The 21,097-nt window shown below is 38.7% G+C and overlaps 1 protein-coding gene across 4 annotated transcripts in view; it reads left to right on the top strand.

Annotated features, from left to right (window-relative positions):
- Positions 1–21,097, top strand: part of LOC114103236 (zinc finger protein 519-like) — a 56,276-nt gene that overhangs the window by 30,549 nt on the left and 4,630 nt on the right. For 2 of the 4 annotated variants that reach the window (XM_027948862.2, XM_027948863.2), the window contains one exon: positions 1,340–5,650. In XM_027948862.2, the coding sequence (XP_027804663.1) occupies positions 1,340–3,285 (1,946 nt within the window). In that variant the 3' untranslated portion in view covers positions 3,286–5,650. Of the gene's footprint in view, positions 1–1,339; positions 5,651–16,365; positions 16,509–19,841; positions 20,026–21,097 lie in introns of those variants that run through there. The other 2 variants (XM_071601782.1, XM_071601781.1) reach the window with 2 other exon arrangements.

Genomic DNA, 21,097 nt, shown 5'->3' with positions numbered 1-21,097 from the left:
GGCTGCTATCTGGTCAGAGAGCCAGGCATGGGTGAGTTCAAGGCACAGGCAGGCATTCCAAGCATGTTCAGAATTTGCAGTAATTCATAGTAAAGCCGAAATTATCTTTTCATGGCTTTGTGGCAAGATGGCTCCCAATTTTAAGAAAAGATCAGGTTGGGTCTATCATTCACAATAGCTAAACTATGGAAGCCTGTTAAGTGCCCTTCAACAGATGAATGGATAAATAAAATGTGGTACATATACACAATGGAATATTACTCAGCCTTAAAGAAGAACAAAGTTATGGCATTTACTGGTAAATGGATGGAGCTGGAGAATATCATGTTGAGCAAAGTAAGCCAGTCCCCAGAAAACAAATGCCAAATATTTCTCTGATATGTAGATGCTAATTCACAATAAGGAGGGGCAACTAGAGAAGAAAAGAGGTACTTCAGATTAGGCAGAGGAGAGTGAAAAGGGTGATAATGTATGGTGTAAGAATGATAGTAGAATGCATCAGACATTACTACCCTATGTGCATATATTACTACATGTCAAATGTGATTCTACATTGGGCACAACCCAAAGAATGAGAAGTTACACTCATACTTACGTATGATGTGTCAAAATTATTCTATCGTCATATATAACTAATCAGAACAAATAAAAAGGGTATCATAATAGAAAAATAATTTGACTATATTTCAATATAATAAAAATAAATTTTAGAATTGAAAAAAATTAAAAAGCAAGTCATTTGTCTTGATCACCATGTGTTGACTTCATCCAAGTCATACTAATATAGGCTTTGTGCATGTTTGTTTGTGTATTGTTCCCATTAAAAAAGATATATCCATATTTCTCCTTGGAGATCATAGGCTCTTTACTCCTATTGAATATCTGTGTTGTTGTCATCCAAAAACCAATATCTTAAATCCATTTCTCTGTCAAGTGGTTTTCAGACCTTCCCCAAGAAAGTCAGAAATGTTTAAGTTTCACATTTCCTTTTGCTATCGATAGAGAAGAAGGAAGTTGGTGGATTTTTCATAATTGTACAAAGGTGTATGCTTGAAGAGGAAGACCTGTAGTGGATAAAAGTAACATACTTTCCTTTCCTCTACTATATCACTCTCCTTAATGATATGCTCATCTTGGATACTGTGAACTCTCATGTGGTTTATAATTCATACAAAGTAATTTTTTCTCTCCACTGTTATGTATTTATGGGGTAATAATGGCCTTTGGTGTACTATTCAGCCACCCTGCTGATATACTGACTGCTATAATTTTATATTATATATACAAAGCATATTTCTAGTCTAATATGTAAAATAACTGTTATTTTCATTTATTTCAGGCATGACCTCTCATCATACCCAGAAAATTTCATCAGAACCTGGCATAGAATATTTATTTAAAAAAGTTATAAAGAGAAGATATGGAAATTGTGACCTTGACTATTTCCAACAAAAGAAAGTATGTGACAGTGTAGGTGAGAGTGAAGGTCAGAAATCATATTATAAAGGACAAGACAAATTAGTAGTGACTGTCCATAAAGAAAATTTTAATGTCAACAGACCTAAAGAACATTTAATAGCTCAGAAAAGTATTCAATTTATAACTGAAGGACAAGTTTCTAAAAGGGATCATTTTGAAACTGTCCTTGCAAACTGTCCATTATTCTGCAATAAAAAAAGAATTCTTTCTTGTGACAAAACATACACCTTTAATGATTCTGGGAAGGCACCTATGCACTCATTATTGCCTACTCAAAATTTAGATATCTGGAAAGTAAACAACACATGTAATAAAGCAAGCAACACCTTTAGAGAGGTCCCTATCTTAAGCAATTACCAGTGTACTTATATTGGAGAAAAAAATTATAAATGTGACAAGACACATAAGAATTTTAGCTCTGGTTGCAATATGAGAGAACATCAGTGTGCTCATTGTGCACAGAACCTTTACAAAGATGATAAATGTGGGAACATCTTTCCTCAATGCTCAAAGCTTATGACCCATCCAAGTACTCAGGGCCAAGAGGCACCTTGCAAATGTGAGGAATGTGAGAGAGCTTCTAACCCAGTGGCTAGCCTTCCTCAATACAGTGGAGCTCATCCTGGAAGGGAGCCCCCCAAATTTAAGGAATGTGTTCAAGCGTGGAGTTGCTCACCCCTTTCTAAATACCATAGCAGTGGTCAACACTACCGATTTATAGAATGTGGCCAAACTTTTAATAGAGAACCATGCCCTGTTAATCTCCACACAATTCATACTGGAGGGAAACCCTACAAATGTAGAGAATGTGGCAAACCCTTTAAGGGTTGTTCAACCTTTTCTAAACACCTGAGATGGCATAGCAGTGAGGAAACCTACAAATGTAAAGACTGTGACAAAATTTTTAAAAATTTTTCAACTCTTACTGAACACCAAAGGATTCATACTGGAGAGAAGCCCTACAAATGTAAAGAATGTGGGAAATGTTTTAATCGTAGCTCAAACCTTATTCTACACCAGAGAATTCACACTGGAGAGAAGCCCTACAAGTGTGAAGAATGTGGCAAGTGTTTTACTTTCAGATCAAACCTTATTAAACATCAGAAAGTTCATACTAGAAAGCATCCCTACAAATGTGAAGAGTGTGGGAAAGGTTTTGCTCTCAGAGCACATCTTACTCAACACCAGAGAATTCATACGGGAGAGAAGCCCTACAAATGTAAAGAATGTGGCAAAGGTTTTACTCAAACACAAAAGCTTTCTGAACACCAGAGAATTCATACAGGAGAGAAGCCCTACAAATGTAAAGAATGTGGGAAAGCTTTTACTCAAAGAGCACACCTTACTCGACACCAGAGAATTCATACAGGAGACAAACCATACAAATGTGAAGAATGTGGAAAAGGATTTACCCAAACGCGAAAGCTTACACAGCACCAGAGAATTCATACAGGTGAGAAGCCCTACAAATGCGAAGAATGTGGGAAAGCTTTTACTCAAAGAGCACACCTTACTCGACACCAGAGAATTCATACAGGAGAGAAACCCTATAAATGTGAAGAATGTGGGAAAGCTTTTACTCAAAGAGCACACCTTACCCAACACCAGAAAATTCATACTGGAGGGAAGCTCTACAAATGTAAAGAATGCAGCAGTGCTTTTAAGGATGTTTCATCCTTTACCAAACACCAGAGAATTCATGCAGGAGACAAGGAAAGTCCCAATCATAGCACCCCAGAACACCTGCTAGATTTCCTGCACATGCTACAAGTACCCAGAGTACTAAATTGGAATGTATTTCCCTAGCAGCTAAGCACACTCTTATCTCCTTCCAATGGCAAAGCTCTGCAGGGCTCTGAGTCAGAGTGCAGGGAGTTTTTCCTTCCTACCTTCCTTCCCTCCTCCCCTCCTCCCCTTCCTTCCCTTCCTTTCCTTCCTTCTCTTCCTTCCTTCCTTCCCTTCCCTCCCTTCCTTCCCTTCCCTCCCTTCCTTCCCTTCCTTCCTTTCCTTCCTTCCCTCTCAGCCTTTCTATTTGTCTTTTTATCATCTCTCCTATCCCTTTTCTTCCAGTCTGTTTTTCTTTTCTGCTTTGAAAACTTAAGTCCTCTTGATGAAGGTAAAAATCATGCATCTCCCTAGCCACTCTCCTACAAGATTCCCTCCCTGCTCATTTATCATACACAGAAACTTGATACACTAGATTGAGAATTCACCCATATCTATTGCTTTTCTATTGAAGTAGGAAAAAATGCTGACTTCAAGAAGCTGTTAAATATTTCCTGTTTGTACTTTTTATGTTACCAGACCCAATCTTGCAATTTCTGGATTAAACCGTAAAAGCTGGGATTATTCACATAGGATTCTGTTTTACTTTAGTTTAGTCAGTTTCTTTGCTATCTGAGAAACTTTCTGCACATATAACTTCCTTATGTCCAAGAAAAGCTGAGTAACAGTGGGATATAACGTGGACCCTAGCTGAGAGTTGGAAGCCTACCTCAACATAGGAAAAAAAAATGACCATATAAGCTACACCCACCAATAAAAGAATAGCCTTAGCCTATTTTCATAGTTCTTGATGCTGATTACTTGACAATCATTTGATTGGCCTTAAGCCCTATAAAATAATTTTCTTTGGTGCAAGGTCCTGCCATTCCCTGAGAGACCTCCAATAGAATACAGAAGCATCCCAAACCTGACATTGAAGCTGGATAATTGGAATGTGGATAATGGTTCTCTGAGCCAATAAGAATACATGAAGAGAGCTGGGGATGCTGCTCAGGGATAGAGTGTCTGTGGGTTTAAGGCCTAACATTATAAAACAAAGAAGTAAAACCTCCCTCCAGATGCAAAAGAAGAAGGAGAAAACTGGACACTACATTCTAGGACTTGACATATTCTTCAAGACATAAAATATTGTAATGCCTAAGCTGGGACTGAACTATACACCATGAAAAGTAAACTTGATACTTTGTGTCTTGAAGGGTCACGTGTAGAAATTAAACAGATTTCCTACAAGTTCCAACTCCATCTTCAGCAAAGGGCTCAGAGGAGCTTTCTGTCCCCACTGAGTTTTCAGCCCCCACAATGTGGTCTGTGGTAGAACGCAGAAGGAGCTCAGAAGGAAGACCAACAGACCATGGGCAGCCTGGGCTTTGTGACTATAGAACTGGGGGCAGACAATGATTGCAGAATAGTCACAGCTGGTGAAAAAACCTAATGGCACCTGGAGAATGGCTAGATTATGGAGCACTGACTGAAGTGGTGTCTTCTCTGCATGCAGAAATTCCCATGGTGCATGAATTGGATGGGCATAGCCAGACACCTCCTCCATCAAATTAGGGCATATTTGGAATAGAGAAGTGCTCTATGCCCTAGTCATTTATCCTATGATCTCAGAAAGGTTCTATGGCCAGTGCAGTATGCCCCTGAGGATGCACCAGACACTGGTGATGAATGTAACCTGACAGAACCATCATCCTTTCAGGAAGAAGCAGTTCTGGTGGGCAACAAGAGTGCTTGGTACACTGACTGATTCAGCAGAGGCCCTTGGGCCATTGGACTGCCACTGCTGTAGAGCTCAACATGAACACCTTGTGTGATTCTGGTGTGCAGCAGAGCAGCCAATGGGGTGCCCATGTTGTATATGCCAGAAATACTGGGAGTTCTAGGCACCCCAGGAGTCAAAGAAACACTCATGAACTAATTAGCTCAGTTGGCAGGGCAAGAATTTTATTTCCATGTGCAGATGTTGAAAAAAAAAATGCTGTTAATGTTTGTCTTTGGCAGAAAAAAAATGACTTAAAATGTTAATCAGGTTTGTTTGATATCTTGGTACCTAAACTGAACAATTAAAAATAGAACTCTCTGAACATTTCTCTGGGACTCCCAATAAAACTGGAGCACAGGAGGAATGCACTATCTTTGCCTCTGAGAGGACCCATTCCCTCCCTTTAGAGTGTCCTCTTTCCTCACTTTTATACCTTTTTATTTTTTAACTGGATATTGAACCAGGAGTGCCAGTCTTTTGTAAATATTTTCTTTTCTTTTAAGATACTGTCTGGCTGACTTGAATAGGGACTTGAATTCACAGTCCTCCTGCCTTAGTTGTGTGCCACTGTGGCCAGCTTTCCTTTTCTTTTAAATAAACTTTGCTGTTGTTTTAGTAAGTGCAGCATCTTGTCTGGAGTCCTATCAAGCAAGAACACCAGAGTCAGGGATGGGGACCTCCAAAAGTGCCTCACTTTGTCTTCTTTGCAGCACAGTCAACACTGATTCTTGCCTTTTCCTTGAAAGAGGAGGAAACTAGCTGAGGGATGCCACGTGGTCAATTAATGACAGGTCCAGCCAGACTATTTTAGGACTCCTGTCACATGCCTGGCCTTCTCTGGAAAGAGAAGGATCAAATGTTTGCAGGGACAACACCTCCCCCTCCCATCTACCAGCACTGCAAAAGTAATAATTACTGCAATTGTCCCAGCTGCAGAAATCCCTTAGGCTTAACTTTCTTCTTCCTGCAGTTGCCACATTTACCCTTTGCTAACATTTTCCCTCCCCACTGTTCTTATCAACTACCCATCCAATGGGACATCTAGGGTCAGAAGAGGAGTTAATTCTGCCCCATAAAGGATTCATTAAGAATGCCTGTTTGGGGGCTGGGGTTGTGGCTCCGAGGTAGAGCATTTGCCTAACATGTGTGAGGCACTGGGTTCGGTCCTCAGCACCACATAAATATAAAATAAAGATATTGTGCCCACCTATAACTACAAAATAAATATTTAAAAAAAGAATGCCATGTTTTCTCATCCAAAAGAATAATAAGTAGGATACATGACCCTGACGGTATAGCCCAGAAGGAAATTTTCTAAGGTTGGAGCAACTGCTTCTAAAATTGCTCAGCACAGCCTTTGAAGGCAGGAAGAAAGTGAAAATTTGAAGGGCACCCCTTCACCTCTTCCACCCCTCTGCAAGGCTCTGAAGCCCCCATCCATATATACACTGTGAAGGGTCCAGCAAGGGTAGCAACCCCAATATGTGTAGATTTGATGCACTTGAGGAGTAGCAGTGACTAACCTGATCCAATAGCAATGCCACCTAACTCAGGATGGCCTGAGTCCTGGAGCATGCTCCTATGCTGGAGGGGGGGACCATCCAGTTACTCTGCATAGGCACATGGACTGTAGGACCTGACCTTGCATTCCGTATGCTTGGGGTGGCTGCTGGATGTGTGTTCAAGGAAGTGTTCTTGAGGGAGGATACAGAAGGGTAACAGCTCACAGGGGCCCTGACAGTGGGCAGCTCAAGGACAGCTCATCATTGTAGTCCACAGGCTACCTGTGGGAAATGGAAGCCTAATTCTCACCTCACCACAGCTCTTTGCCTTCCCGTTCTGACACAAAGCCTCCATGCTTCAGTACCAGCTCCTATCCACCTCAATTTTTCTGGACAACTACCTGCAATATGGTGCCAGGGAAGTTTGGAAGGGAATCAGGAGTCAAGTGGTCACTGGCCTGTACAGTCCTGTGGTCCACCTCCCTCCTACCCTGACTGCACACGTTCCTTTTTCATAGGAAGTGTGCAGTTCCCACCCCTGAACCCCAGGGAGTACTACCCAGATATCTACAGCTGTGTGCTTGCACCAGCCTCCACTTCCTGATCCTTTTAGTCTCCTGCCCTCTGCAGAAATTTCTTCAGCTTCTGAAGCCTTCCCGACATATCTGCTCCTGGCAACCCAGATGAAATGACCGTGTTTCTGATGGAGTATTTCCTGCAGACCCCTTTTTTAACCCCTCTGAACTCTGGCTCTGCCATCACTCTGCAGTTTGTTAAGCAGCTTGGCTGCCCTGGGCTCCATGGGTTAGGTTGTTTAAGATGTTAGATTTCATCATTTCTCCAGTGAGGCTGTCACATTTCTCACCTCGCTGAAGAAGTCCTCATTGTATCATGCACAAATGGTGATATAGACAAAGGTTCTCATTTAAATTCCTTAGAGACTATATTAGATTGGTTTCTGAAATAGTGAGTTTGGCATGTAGCCTGAGATTTTTGCATTTCTAAAACGTGTGCAGGTGAGGTGTTTTTGCCACTGAGTGGAAAGTCCTTAAGGTGAACTCCTGGTGCTAATTCATTAGCACAAGCAGGCTTGCCTTGAGGGCTTCATTAAGAAACACTGTGTGAGCCCCCCACCACATTGATTCTCAGGCTTAAATTCAGAGGTTCCAAAGCTTTTCTAACAATTTTTCTGGAGACATCATGCTGGTCCACTGGTTTGTGGGCCACTGCTAAAACTGCATGAGTGCTCAGCAAAATAAATATGTAATAAATAAACATCAAAATTAGCATTTTTCTAAGATCTACATTTTTTTCCAATTTGTTCTAATTGGTTATACATGACAGCAGAATGCATTTTGATTCATTGTACAAAAATGAAGCACCACTTTTATTTCTCTAGTTGTACATGATGTAGAGTTGTACCATTCCTGCAATCATACACATACCTAGGGTAATGTTGTTGGTTTCATTTCTCCAGCTTTCCTTCCCCATTCCCACTTCCTTCCCCACCCTCCCTTTTGCCCAACCCAAAGTTCCTCTCTTCTTCCCATGCCCGCCCTCCCATTGTGGATCAGCATCCACTAATCAGAGAAAACATTTGGCCTTTGGTTTTTTGAAAGTTTTCTGGTGGAATCTTTTGGGTCTTCTAAATATAGAATCATGCCATCAGCAAATAGTGATAGTTTGAGTTCTTTACCTATTTGTATTCCTTTAATTTATTTCTTTTGCCTAATTTATTCTGGCTAGAGTTTCTTCTATGATAATGTTGAATAGTGGTGAAAGAGGGCATCTTTGTCTTGTTTCAGTTTTTAGAGGGAATGCTTTCCATTTTTCTCCATTCAAAATTATGTTGGCCTTGTGTTTAACACATATAGCTTTTACAATTTTGAAGTATGTTCCTACTATCCCTAGTTTTTCTAGTGTTTTGAACTTCAAGAGGTGCTGTATTTTTTCAAATGCTTTTTCTGCATCTATTGAGATGATTATAAGATTCTTGTCTTGTATTATGTTTATTGATTTTCATATATTGAACCTACTTTGCATTCCTGTGATGCACCCCACTTGATTGTGGTGTACTATGTTTTTAATATGTTATTTATGTGATTTGCCAGAATTTTGTTGACAATTTTTGCATGGATATTCATCAGGGATATTGGTCTGAAGTTCTTTTTTCTTAATGAGTCTCTGTCTGCTTTTGGTATTACGGTGATATTAGCCTTATAGAATGAGGTCGGAAGTGTTCCCTCCTTTTCTATTTCATTGAATAATTTGAGGAGTATTGATATTATTTCTACATTGAAAGTCTTGTAGAACTCAGCTGAGAATCCATCTGGTCCTGTGCTTTTCTTGGTTGGTAGGCTTTTGATGGTGTCTTCCATTTCATTGCTCAAACTTAATCTGTTTAAATTGCATATGTCCTCCTGATTCAGTTTATGCAGATCATATGCCTCTAAAAAGTTGTCAGTGTCTTTCAGATTTTCTATTATACTGGAGTAAAAATTTTGAAAATAATTTCTAATTATCTTTATTTCAATAGTGTCTGTCATCATGTTTTTGTTTTCATCACAAATTTCAGTAATTTTTTTCTTTTTTCTGTTAGGGTGGACAATGGTTTACCAATTTTATTTATTTTTTTAAAAAAAACATCTTTTTGTTTCGTAAATTTTTAAAAATTATTTCTTTTCTTTCAATTTTATTAATTTTGGCCCTGATTTTAACTATTTCCTGTCTTCTACTTTTGGTGCTGATTTGTTTTTCTTTTTCTAGGGCTTTGAGATGTAATGTCAGGTCATTTATTTTGTTCACTTTTTATTCTTTTCATGAATTAGCTTGATGCAACACATTTTCGTCTTACTACAGCCTTCATAGTGTTCCTCAGATTTTGGTATATTGTATTGGAATTCTCATTTACCTCTGAAAACTTTTTACCTCCTCCCTGATGTCTTCTGTTATTCATTCATCATTGAATAGCATTATTTAGTCTCCAGGTGTTGGAGTACCTTCTATTTTTTATTTTATCATTGATTTCTAATTTCATTCCATTATGGTCTGATAGAATGCAGGGTAGTATATTTATATTTTTGTATTTGCTGAAACTTACTTTGTGATGTAACATATAATCTATTTTAGAAAGGGATCAATGTGCTGCTGAAAAAAAATATATTTGTTCATTGATGGATGAAATATTCCATATGTCTGTTAAGTCTAAATTATTGATTGTATTATTGAGTTCTATAGTTTTTGTTTGTTTGTTTTGTTTTGTTTGTTTCAAATGTCAAGAGAGGTGTGTTTAAGTCACCCAGTATTATTGTGTGTGATGTATTTGGTTCTTCTTTTTTAAAAAAAAATATTTATTTTTTAGTTGTAGTTGGACACAATACCTTTATTTTATTTATTTATTTATATGTGGTGCTGAGGATCGAACCCAAGACCTCACAAGTACTAGGCAAGCACTTTACCACTGAGCCACAACCCCAGCCCCCGTGTATTTGGTTCTTGAAATTGAGAAGTGTTCATTTGATATACACTCATGCTACATTGTTTGGGGCATAGATATTTATAATTCTTATGTCTTGTTGATGTATGATTCCCTTTAGCAGTATGAAATGTCCTTCTTTATCCCTTCTGATTAACTTTGGTTTGTAGTCCATTTTATTTGATATGAGAATGGAAACCCCTGCTTGTTTACACAATCTATGTGAGTGATATTTTTTTCCCCATCCTTTCACCTTCAGGCTCTGGATGTCTTTTATTATGAGTCTCCTCAATGCAGTATTTTGTTGTTGTGTAATCCAATCTGTCAGTCTGTGTCTTTTAATTGATGAGCTTAGGCCACTAATAATCAGGGTTATTATTGAAATATGGTTTGTATTCGCAGTGATTTTGGTTTATTTTTTTTTAACTTGACTTGGTTTCTCCTTTTATTGGGTTTTTCTTTAGTGTTGTTCCTCCCTTTGTTGATTTTCATTGGTGGTTGTATTTTCTTCTCATGAAATATTTTACTGAGAATGTTCTGTAGTGCAGTCTTTCTTCTTGTAAATTCTATTGAATTTTGTTTGTCATGGAAGTTTTTTTTTTTTTTTGAGAGAGAGAATTTTAATATTTATTTTTTAGTTTTCGGCACACACAACATCTTTGTTTGTATGTGGTGCTGAGGATCGAACCCGGGCCGCATGCATGCCAGGCGAGCGCACCACCGCCTGAGCCACATCCCCAGCCCTGTCATGAAAGTTTTTAATTCATCATCAAATCTGAAGCTTAATTTGCTGGATATAAGATTCTTGGTTGGCATCCATTTTCTTTCAGAGCTTGGTATATGTTGTTCCAGGATCTTCTAGCTTTGAGGGTCTGGGTTGAAAAGTCTGCTGACATCTCTATTGGTTTTCTCATATGTATAATCTGACACTTTTCTCTTCTGGCTTTTAAAATTCTATCCTTATTCTGTACACTAGGCATTTTCATTGCAATGTGACTTGGTGTGGATCTCTTTTCATTTTGTACATTTGGTATCCTGGAAGCCTCTTGTATTTTCCAATTTATTCTTCATGTATGGTAAATTTTCTGATATTATTTCATTGAAGACATTGTGCATTCATTTGGTTTGTATCACTGAGTCTTCCTCTGTCCCAATAATTTTTAGATTTTGTCTTTTTTTTATTTAGTTTATTTTAATTAAGTATATATGACAGTAGAATGCATTTTGATTCATTGTACACAATTGAAGCACAACTTTTTATTTCTCTGGTTGTATACGATGTAATGTCACACCATATGTTCAGTCATCCAGGGTAATGATATCATCTCATACCACCATCTTTCCTGCCCCCCATTAGATTTGGTCTTTTCATGTTGTCCCATGATTCCTGGAGGTTCTATTCATGGTTTCTTACTATCTTCACTGTGTAGTCAACTTTATTTTCAAAGTTTATTTTATTTATTTTGTCTTCATTGCCTGAGATTCTGCCTTCCAAGTGATATAATCTGTTGATGATGCTTTCTATTAATTTTTTTACTTCCTTCCTTTTACCAATTTTTGATTTTTTTTCCTTCAGAATCTCAATCTTGTTCTTGAAGTAATCTTTTTAAAAAATCTTTATTTTATTTATTTTTTATGTGGTGCTGAGAATTGAACCCAGTGCCTCACACATGCGAGGCAAGTGCCCAAACATTGAGCTTACAGTCCTAGCCCTTGAAGTAATCTTTTGCTCTTATCTCTTTGTTGGAGTGATCAATTGTTTCTGTATTTGTTCTCTTATATCATACTTTGCTTTGCAGATCATTTTAATTATGTACATTTTGAACTCCTTCTCTGACATGTCACCTACAGTGCTGTCAATATAGTCCATTATTGTAGCATCTTGGTTTGTTTGGGGCACTTTCTTTCCTTATTTTTTCTTGGTGTCCATGTGCCATCCTCTCCAGCAGTGCGAATCAAAGGTATTATACATTCTATCCTATAATCTTGTGGTGTACCTGCAGGTTACCAATACCTTTCCTTTAAGGGGGAGATAAATATTTACGCCACCCAATTCAAACAATATGCAGCTTTAAACCAAATAACTCCTATTTGGACAATTACAGTTTTGTTGTAATAAACAGAAATGTATTTGATTAATATTTACAATATAAATCATAGGTTTGCATAAGAGTCTACAAATTTTTTAATATTTATTGTTTAGTTTTCGGCGGACACAACATCTTTATTTTATTTGTATGTGGTGCTGAGGATCGAACCCAGTACCACGTACATGCCAGGCGAGCGCGCTACCACTTGAGCCACATTCCCAGCCCCTAATCTATAGTTTTTAATGGTGGACAGAGAGAGCAGGGGGTGTAGGATGTGAGGTTTATGAGGTAGGAGTGAGATTACAGAGGTATTAGATCATACGAAGAGTAAAAGAGGAATCATGAGAAGTAGGCTAACAGGGATACCTTTCTTGCAATCAAGCCTGCAGCATCCTTGGTGATAGTGTACCAGGTCCTCGCAGTTGTCTCCAGATAAAAACAGCCATGTTCCTAGTTGGTGGCAGTAGAAGCATCTAATCTGTAGATATGTTGGTGTTAGGCTTCCAGGCCCTACCTGGTGTCCTAAGTTGGAAGCTGCCCCAAGTAAAGATGGTGGTTGTGGCAGTGGAGGTAACCCAAGATGTTGGTGGAGGTGTCCCAAGATGGAGGTGACCACTTTCAGAGATGGGGCTGAGAGGGCAAGCCATGCTGTGGAATTGGGAAACCTGGTCAGAGATGCAAAGCCGTGGTGTACAGTGCTGCAGTGGGCTGCTACCTCCAGGCCCAAGGTGGAGGACAATATGTGTGGAGGGGCTTTTGAGAGGCCTGCAGTGTCCCAAGATGGAAGTGGGTTAGGGGAGCCATTCATTGGGAGATGGGATACTGCAGCAAGTTGCTCTCCTCTGTGTGGGTGCAGTTGTTCGTAAGATTTCCATCTTGAAGCCACTATCATGTTTGCTTTCCTAACCAAATGAAAATTTAATGGTTACTTTAGCAAATCTTGGGGGCCATAAGGAAGTGTGGACTATGTTTGCCTGAGATAGGAATTTGGAATACAAAGAAGATATGCTGAGTCTCAAAGTAGAAGGCTCATAAATCACTACAGTATAGGAAATGCCAAAAAAAAAAAAAAAAAAAAAATGACATTAAAAACAAGCAACTCCTAAACAATCCAGAATTCTTGGTAGGCCAGAATTCTGGCTCACAAAATACTAACCTGATAACCAGTCTATAAGAAACCCCTGGAAAAACTAGTGTAAAATCATGTATTTCTGCTCCAACTGTACCTTTGATCCAGCCCCACCCCACCATGTCCCACTATGAATAACACACCAAAACAGTGGTTTGCTCTATCTCCCTTGAAGATGTTTCACATTTTCCTTAAATGTGTACCCGCTCTCCTAAATAGATATGACCATATCTCTGATTGACAAATGCTGGAAGTCTGTTCTGCCATGCACACTAAAGTTCCCACTTTTTTCCTAGTTGATCTCCCTCTCTCCCTCTCTCTCTCTCCCTCCCTCTCTCCCTCTCTCTCCCTCCCTCCCTCCTTCCCCCTTTTCTTTCTTTCTCCCTCCCTTTCAGGCATCTCCATTATATTACCTCATATAGCAAGATTTAGATTTTTAACACTAGAATTGTGGGGGGTTTTAATAGTTTGGGGTCTGACATCACATATATCAACAGGGGGAGAAAACCAGCAGCTATGGGAATTAAAAAAAAAAAAAAAAGCTGGCAAGGGACCAGATTTGATGGCACATGCCTGTAAGTTCAAGTATTTGGAAGGCTAATTATGACTAATTTCAAGTTTGAGGACAGTCTTGACATCTTAGCAAAACACTGCCTCGAAATTGAAAAATAAAAATGGCTGGATAGAGAAATGAATAAATAAATAAATGATAAGGTTGAGCCTCATCTTGGAGAAAGACCTGAATCTCTAAACTACAAGAATAACCCATGGGAAATAATTAAAGATTTTCAGAAGGAGAATGATATTTTGGACATAATTACAAAATCACTCACACAATAAAAAAAAAAATTACATTAACCAAAAAGCTGATGCACAACAAAAGAAAAAGCCCAGAGGGGAGAGAAAGAGTATAAAAGAGTATAAAACTGGAGCAAATCTAGTCATTCTATGCAAGACTAATACACAAGTTATGTCAAGAACTTAAAAATCTTTACACCATAAACAATACAATTCAAAAGGGGGCAAAGCATCTAAGTAGACAGGTCTCAAAAGAAGAAATGCAAAGTTTCAGTAAATATATAGAAAAAATGCTCTATATAATTAGCCTTCAGGGAAATGCCAATCAAAAATATAATTAGTTATCATCTCATCCCCATTAGAATGAATAATTTGAAAAAGTAGCAGTGTGATATGGAGAAAAATGAACTCTCATGCACCTTTGTGTGCATATAAATTAGTGCAGCCAGTGACTCAGATTATTGCTCTGGAGTCGAATGATCCCTAGCATTGTGGTAAAAGCACAGATCAATCTGAGGGCACCTTCACTTAAGTATATTTGCCTAGCTGAGTTAAATGAAAACATCCTGGGTCTGACAGACATAACTGGTACTCTTTGAGGGTGGAGAGTGAGGCACATTCTTGTCCTCTGAGTCACCTAGAGGGTGATATGTACACACTCAACCACCCTCAGTCCCTGTGGAGTCCCAGTCATCTGAGGTGCCATCGTAGACTTGGCTCAATATTCTGTTGAGTCCTTCTTGGGATCAGTGCCTTGAATGTGTAAATGGCCAACTTGGTCCCCCTCCTGCTCTGCGGAGGGTCACAGACCCTCTTTCATCACCTTCTCTTTCCCTGCCAATTGGTATTGACCAATTGTCCCCAGAGACCCTGGTTATCTTATTGCTGGGGTCACAAGAATGTGGAGGGACAGGTGGGCACAAATCTATTCTGAGAGTTCAGCATGGACAGTAGGCCAATCTCCATTTGGTCCACAAGGGGGAAAGGGGGAATGGGGATAGTAGAGCTTGCGTAGACTAGAGCAGAGGTCTAGGGGAGCTCTGCTATTCTTTCCCCCACTGAAGTACATTATGATTCCTTAAGTTATATAGCCATTGTGAATAGAACTACTGTATGTAATTGCATGCTATTATCAAGATATGTGTTTTCAAGGCAGTTGTTTTTATTTTTAGGATCATGTGGTGACACTGTGTGTAACACTGGGAGGGAAAAACAAGGCCAGCTTTTTTATAGTGAATTGTATGCACTCCTCCAGCAATGCATGAGAGTGCCTGTGGCTGCTCATCCTCCTCATGGTGGATATTGCTCTTAAGAAAAGACCATAGCAGCTTAGTAGGTGCGCAGTGCATCTCACGGTTTTAGTTTGTGCTTTTCTCGTGACAGGTGATGCTAAACATCATTTTTACCTCTTTGTTGTCTTGTATCTTTTCTGTGAGTTGTCTATTCAGATTTGTACCCACTGAGTTATGACTGAGTTTCCTATTATATGTTGGACACAAGTTTATTTAGACACATACTTTCCAAATGTTTTACCCAGTCTTTGACTTGTCTTTTAATTTTCTTCATATGATTATTTTTCAGAGAGTAGTTTGAATAAAGTCCACATTTCATTTTTTGTTTTATAAATTTATTTGGGGGCTGTATTTAAAACCTTATCATGAAACATGGTCATGCACATCTAGAATTTACTGTTTGATATTTCAAATATAAATCTATGTATGGAGTATTTTGACGGGTTCTGGAACCCAGATGTATATATTCTTGAAGTTTACCCTTTTGAAGTCAGTGCTAGCTATTCTAGGTTTAGAAACATCTTGTTTTTGGGAATTTTACTGGGACTGCAGTGAATCTGCAAATCAGTTTTCAGGTAATTTAATCATAACTATATTGAGATCTGAATATTGTATTTCAAGATTCTCTGAAAGTATGTAATTTAATATTTACATGTGCAAGTACTTCAATTGTGGAGCATATTTTAAATTTTTAAAGTTTTCATATTGCAGCTTTTAAATTCCACTGTTTTCTATTCATTATTTCTGACAAATAGGAAATCAGAGGAATTTTGCATGCACTTTACTTCTTGCCACCTCCATCCATTTGACCCAGACATATGATGGTGGATTCTGTTTCTTTTTGATCTCAAAAATCATGACCCAGAATTATCAGACTTATGGATTACAGAGCTTCAGTGTGACTGGCACCATGGGCACAGGGGCAGCTCTGAAGAATTGTACCCAATGTTATATGATGTCCCTGGAGGCCAGCAGGTGGTGCTTGGAGCAATGTTCTCTTGACTATGGTGGAACATCTGCTTTAGGAAACTTGTGTTCTCTGTTCTCTGTAAGCTTCCTTCTCCTTAGGAGCCACCCAGGGAGATTCCATGGCCTGGGAATTCCTAGAGGCAATGTCTACACTGAGGATCAGAACTCCCTTTTCTTCAGGACGCACCTGGAAGTTGCCACAACTTGGGATGCCTGGGAGCTTTAAGGTAAGGAGCAAAGCTTTATTCTCCTTAGTACCTATCCATGGAGACACCACAGTGGATTCAGGATGACTGAGGTCTATGTGAGGAAACAATTAGGAAAATCTTACTGAGTACTGCCCAGCATGTGGAGGAAGAAGTTCTTCCACATTCTTTACTTTCTCAGGTTGCTGCAGTCTGGCTGGGCACAAATGCCACAGTCTGGCTGGGCACACAATCACGAGCCACCACACAGCTTGTAGATTCAAACAGCAACTCTTTATTCCCGAACTCACACCAGCCGTCTACAAACACGTTCTGGGGAAATCCACGTTCTCTTCCCAAATCCACATCCACTGGGCTTCTATATCCCAAAAAATACTGTCTGAATCCCGTGAGAACTCAAGGGGAACTCAGGCAGCAGGATACGCCCTATTCCCAGCAGGAATAATCTTAAACCTTAAACCTGGAACCTAAACCGGGAACGCCCTAAACCCGATTATCTTAAACCTGGAACACCCTAATCCGCCTTGGTCCTTGAGCAAGGTCACCTACATTCAATGTCACTGCAAATGGGGTACGCTGGCAAGGAAATTGTCATACCTACTTGGCTAATGGCTCCCAGCATCTCCCCCCTTCTGATTAATTAAACAACAAGCAATGTGGCTTAAGGACCGTGCCTGGTAGGTTGTCCAATTCAACATATGGTTCTTACCCATCATCGGAAAACTGACCTTTAGGCGTCAGCCTCCTGTCTTAGGTTGATACCACTGCAATTGAATCATACCCGTCACTGACTACTGGTCCAGCATACAGCCATACTTGTGGATAGGTCTATGCACCAGTGTGTGTGGGGGGGTGAGGTTCTTTGCCTCACCTCTGTTGGCCCCCAAATTTGACCTTGGTGCCAGTGGGGGAGTGAGGAGGTTAATGTGGCTTAAGGACCATGCCTGGTAGGTTGTCCAATTCAACATATGGTTCTTACCCGTCATCGGAAAACTGACCTTTAGGCGTCAGCCTCCTGTCTTAGGTTGATACCACTGCAATTGGATCATACCCGTCACTGACTACCGGTCCAGCATAAGCCATTGGCCCCCAAATTTTAGACCATCACTAGCAGAAGGGAGGAGGATACAGAAATGCCACGACACCAAGCCAATTGACGGCTCCTTGGGAAAAATTGCATCACTGGTGACACCATCAGCAAAGATATGTCAGCACTACCACAATTAACATGGGGTGCGCTGGCAAGGAAATAAAAATTGCATCACTGGTGACACCATCAGCAAAGATATGCCAGCATTACCACAATTCGCTGCACCAAACGATAGTTACATAGTCCAGGCAAGTTCTGCAAGCAGTTCAAAGCGGAGGAATCTATCAATATGTCCATTTCCTCCCAAAATCCGTTTCCTCCCAAAGTAAGTTGACTCCTTGATTGAGCATTACTTGTTGAGTTATATTCACTGATGCATCAGTTTATACAGCTTACTGTGATAGCTATCATAGAAGCTGTAGTTTGGTTTTATCTTTGTCTTCACCGGCACTGGGATGAAGATAGGAATTCTGGCAATGATGCTAAAAAGACATTATCCTGAAAAGAATTATTAAATATAATGAAAAGGAAAGGTGAAAGTAAACAAACAGATCTGTTAACCTACTTTAAAAACAATCCTTAACAGCTTTTTACCTAATTTAAATTAAACCATTTAAATCACGTGAATAAAAAATAATAATAATAATAATTCGGATCCATTTTTTCATGAGCGCTCCTCATATAAGAAATATGGACATACGCACATATAGACATACAACACAAAACACAAATGTGCACACAAATGTACAACACATAAGAAAATAGTAAAGGCCTTGTAGCTTTACCTAGGTGAAATCTCCATTGCAATGTTTAAAAACTCCACAGTCAAAAAATAAAACTGATCAGAAAAACATTAACCTAGGTTTGTATGAGCTCAAAAAATAAAAATAGAACCTTATGATGTGGAAAAATGCAATAATAAAATAGCTATTGAAAAAAGCATCCTGGTTAATCACTGTCGCAGATGTAAGATTGGCCAAGCTGGAGTTCTGGATATCAGCTGTTATGGATTTGAGTCAAATCATCTTCTTTTCCATCTGTAGAAATTGTTTTAGTTAATCTCTCTGGAATCCAAATTGGCTGCTGTTCTCCCTGTGGAAAAACACAAACAGAGCCCCGACTCCAGACAATCACTGGGTCAGGACCTTTCCATTGTCCTGTTAGAATATCTTTCCAAAGTACTTTAGGCTTATGTACATTTTTTGGATACATATGCCTTTCCGCAGCACTAAGTCCTGATGAATCCAAATTTAAAAAGTTTAGAGTAAAAAGCGTTATTTTAAGTTTATCTTTGGGGGATATATACCCCCTTCCAATTCCCTCTTTTTGCTTTAATAAGTATGTTTTAATAGTTTGATGAGCTCTTTCAACTATGCCTTGTCCCTGTGGATTGTATGGGATTCCTGTTATATGAGTAATACCAAATGATGAGCAAAATTGTTTAAAAGAGGTAGAGGTATAGCCAGGACCATTATCGGTTTTTAACTGTTTAGGAACGCCCACAGTGGCAAAATTTTGTAAGCAATGAGCTATGACATCTTTAGTTTTTTCTCCGGCATGAAGGGAGCCCATCAGAAATCCAGAAGAAGTATCAACTGTAACATGTAAATATTTTAATTTTCCAAATTCTGGCAAGTGTGTGACGTCCATCTGCCAAATATGGTTAGGTATCAGTCCTCTAGGATTGACTCCAAGATTAACTTGTGGTAAAAATGTCACACAATTTTGACATTGTTTTATTATGTGTCTGGCTTGTTCCTTAGTTATTTTAAAATGCTTTTGTAAAGTATTAGCATTAACATGAAACCTTTTATGAAAATTTGTAGCTTCTTCAAATGTAGAGAAAATATGTATGTCATGTGTAGTTTTATCTGCTAAATCATTGCCTAAACTAAGGGCTCCAGGCAATCCTGTATGTGCCCTAATATGTCCTATAAAGAATGGATCTTTTCTGTCCCAGATTAGACTTTGTATAGTGGAAAACAAAGAGAAAACAGTAGAAGAAGGGGAAATCTTACCAGCATCTTCAAGAGATACTATAGCATTAACTACATACTGACTATCAGAAAATAAATAAATTACAGAATCTTTAAACATCAAAAAAGCTTGTAAAACTGCATTAAGCTCTACCTTTTGAGCTGATTGTTTGGGTACTAAAAATGTAAAAGTTTGATCAGGGGTAACTACTGCTGCTGTACCATTATTTGACCCATCAGTGAATATATTTGGAGCATTCATGATAGGTGTTTTTCTTGTCATTTTAGGAAAAACTACAGGATGCTTAGACCAAAAAGACAACAAAGGATTAGATGGTAAATGATTATCAAATGAAACATTAGATTTACACATGATTATTGCCCAAGTATTTAACTCATTAGCTAACTCATCAATTTGATCCATAGTATATGGAGTAATAATTTTATTGGGAGAAATTCCAAACACTCCCTTCGCTGCTTTTATTCCTTTGAGTATTAATTGTCCTACAGCCTCAGGATACCTAGTAAGAATAGTGTTAGGAGAATAAGATAAATGTATCCACAATAATGGACCTTCTTGCCAAAATACTCCTGTAGGAATATTTTTTGTTGGTAGTATAATAAATAATAAAGGCAAACTTATATCAATTCTATCCAAATGCATATTTTCCATATATGTTTCAATAATTTTTAATGCCTTTCTTGCTTTAGGAGTTAACATGTGGGGTGAATTTGGATCTGATGGACCTTTTAGAATATCAAATAAAGGTCCCAACTCTCCTGTTGGTATACCTAGATAAGGCCTTATCCAATTTATGTCTCCCAATAACTTTTGAAAGTCGTTAAGTGATTTGAGTTGATCTACTCGTATTTGAATTTTTGGTGGACGGACCATGGTTGAGGATAATAGAACTCCTAAATAATTAATTGGAAAATTCAATTGTACTTTATCTATTGCTATCTCTAGATTATAATTTTTTAATAAGTTTGTAAGTGTGGCATAACATTCCAGCAATATGTTTTTATCTTTATGTGCCAATAATACATCATCCATATAGTGAAATATTTGTAGTGCAGGATTTTGATTTCTAAGTGGCTGGATTGCTTTGTTAACATATATTTGACACATAGTTGGACTGTTAGCCATCCCTTGAGGGAGTACTTTCCATTCATATCTCTGATCAGGACCTTCATGATTTAATGCAGGGATAGTAAATGCAAAACGTGGACTATCCTTGGGATGAATTGGAATTGAAAAAGAACAATCTTTAATATCTATAGCTAAAACATGCCAGGCTTTTGGCAAAGCAGACAATTGAGGAATCCCTGATTGAGCAGGTCCCATAATAACCATCTCATTATTAATGGCTCTTAAATCTTGCAATAATCTCCATTTACCAGATTTCTTTTTGATGACAAAAATGGGAGTATTATGGGGAGATATGGAAGGTTGTATATGTCCTTCCGCTAATTGTTGTTTGACCAGATCATGGGCTACTTGTGTCTTTTCTTTAGTCAGGGGCCACTGAGGAACCCACACTGGT

The sequence above is a fragment of the Marmota flaviventris genome, chromosome 14 (assembly GCF_047511675.1).
Source record: "Marmota flaviventris isolate mMarFla1 chromosome 14, mMarFla1.hap1, whole genome shotgun sequence".
Classification (NCBI taxonomy): domain Eukaryota; kingdom Metazoa; phylum Chordata; class Mammalia; order Rodentia; family Sciuridae; genus Marmota; species Marmota flaviventris.
Note: the sequence above shows the minus strand (reverse complement) of the source record. Positions and strands in the feature narration are given on the sequence as shown.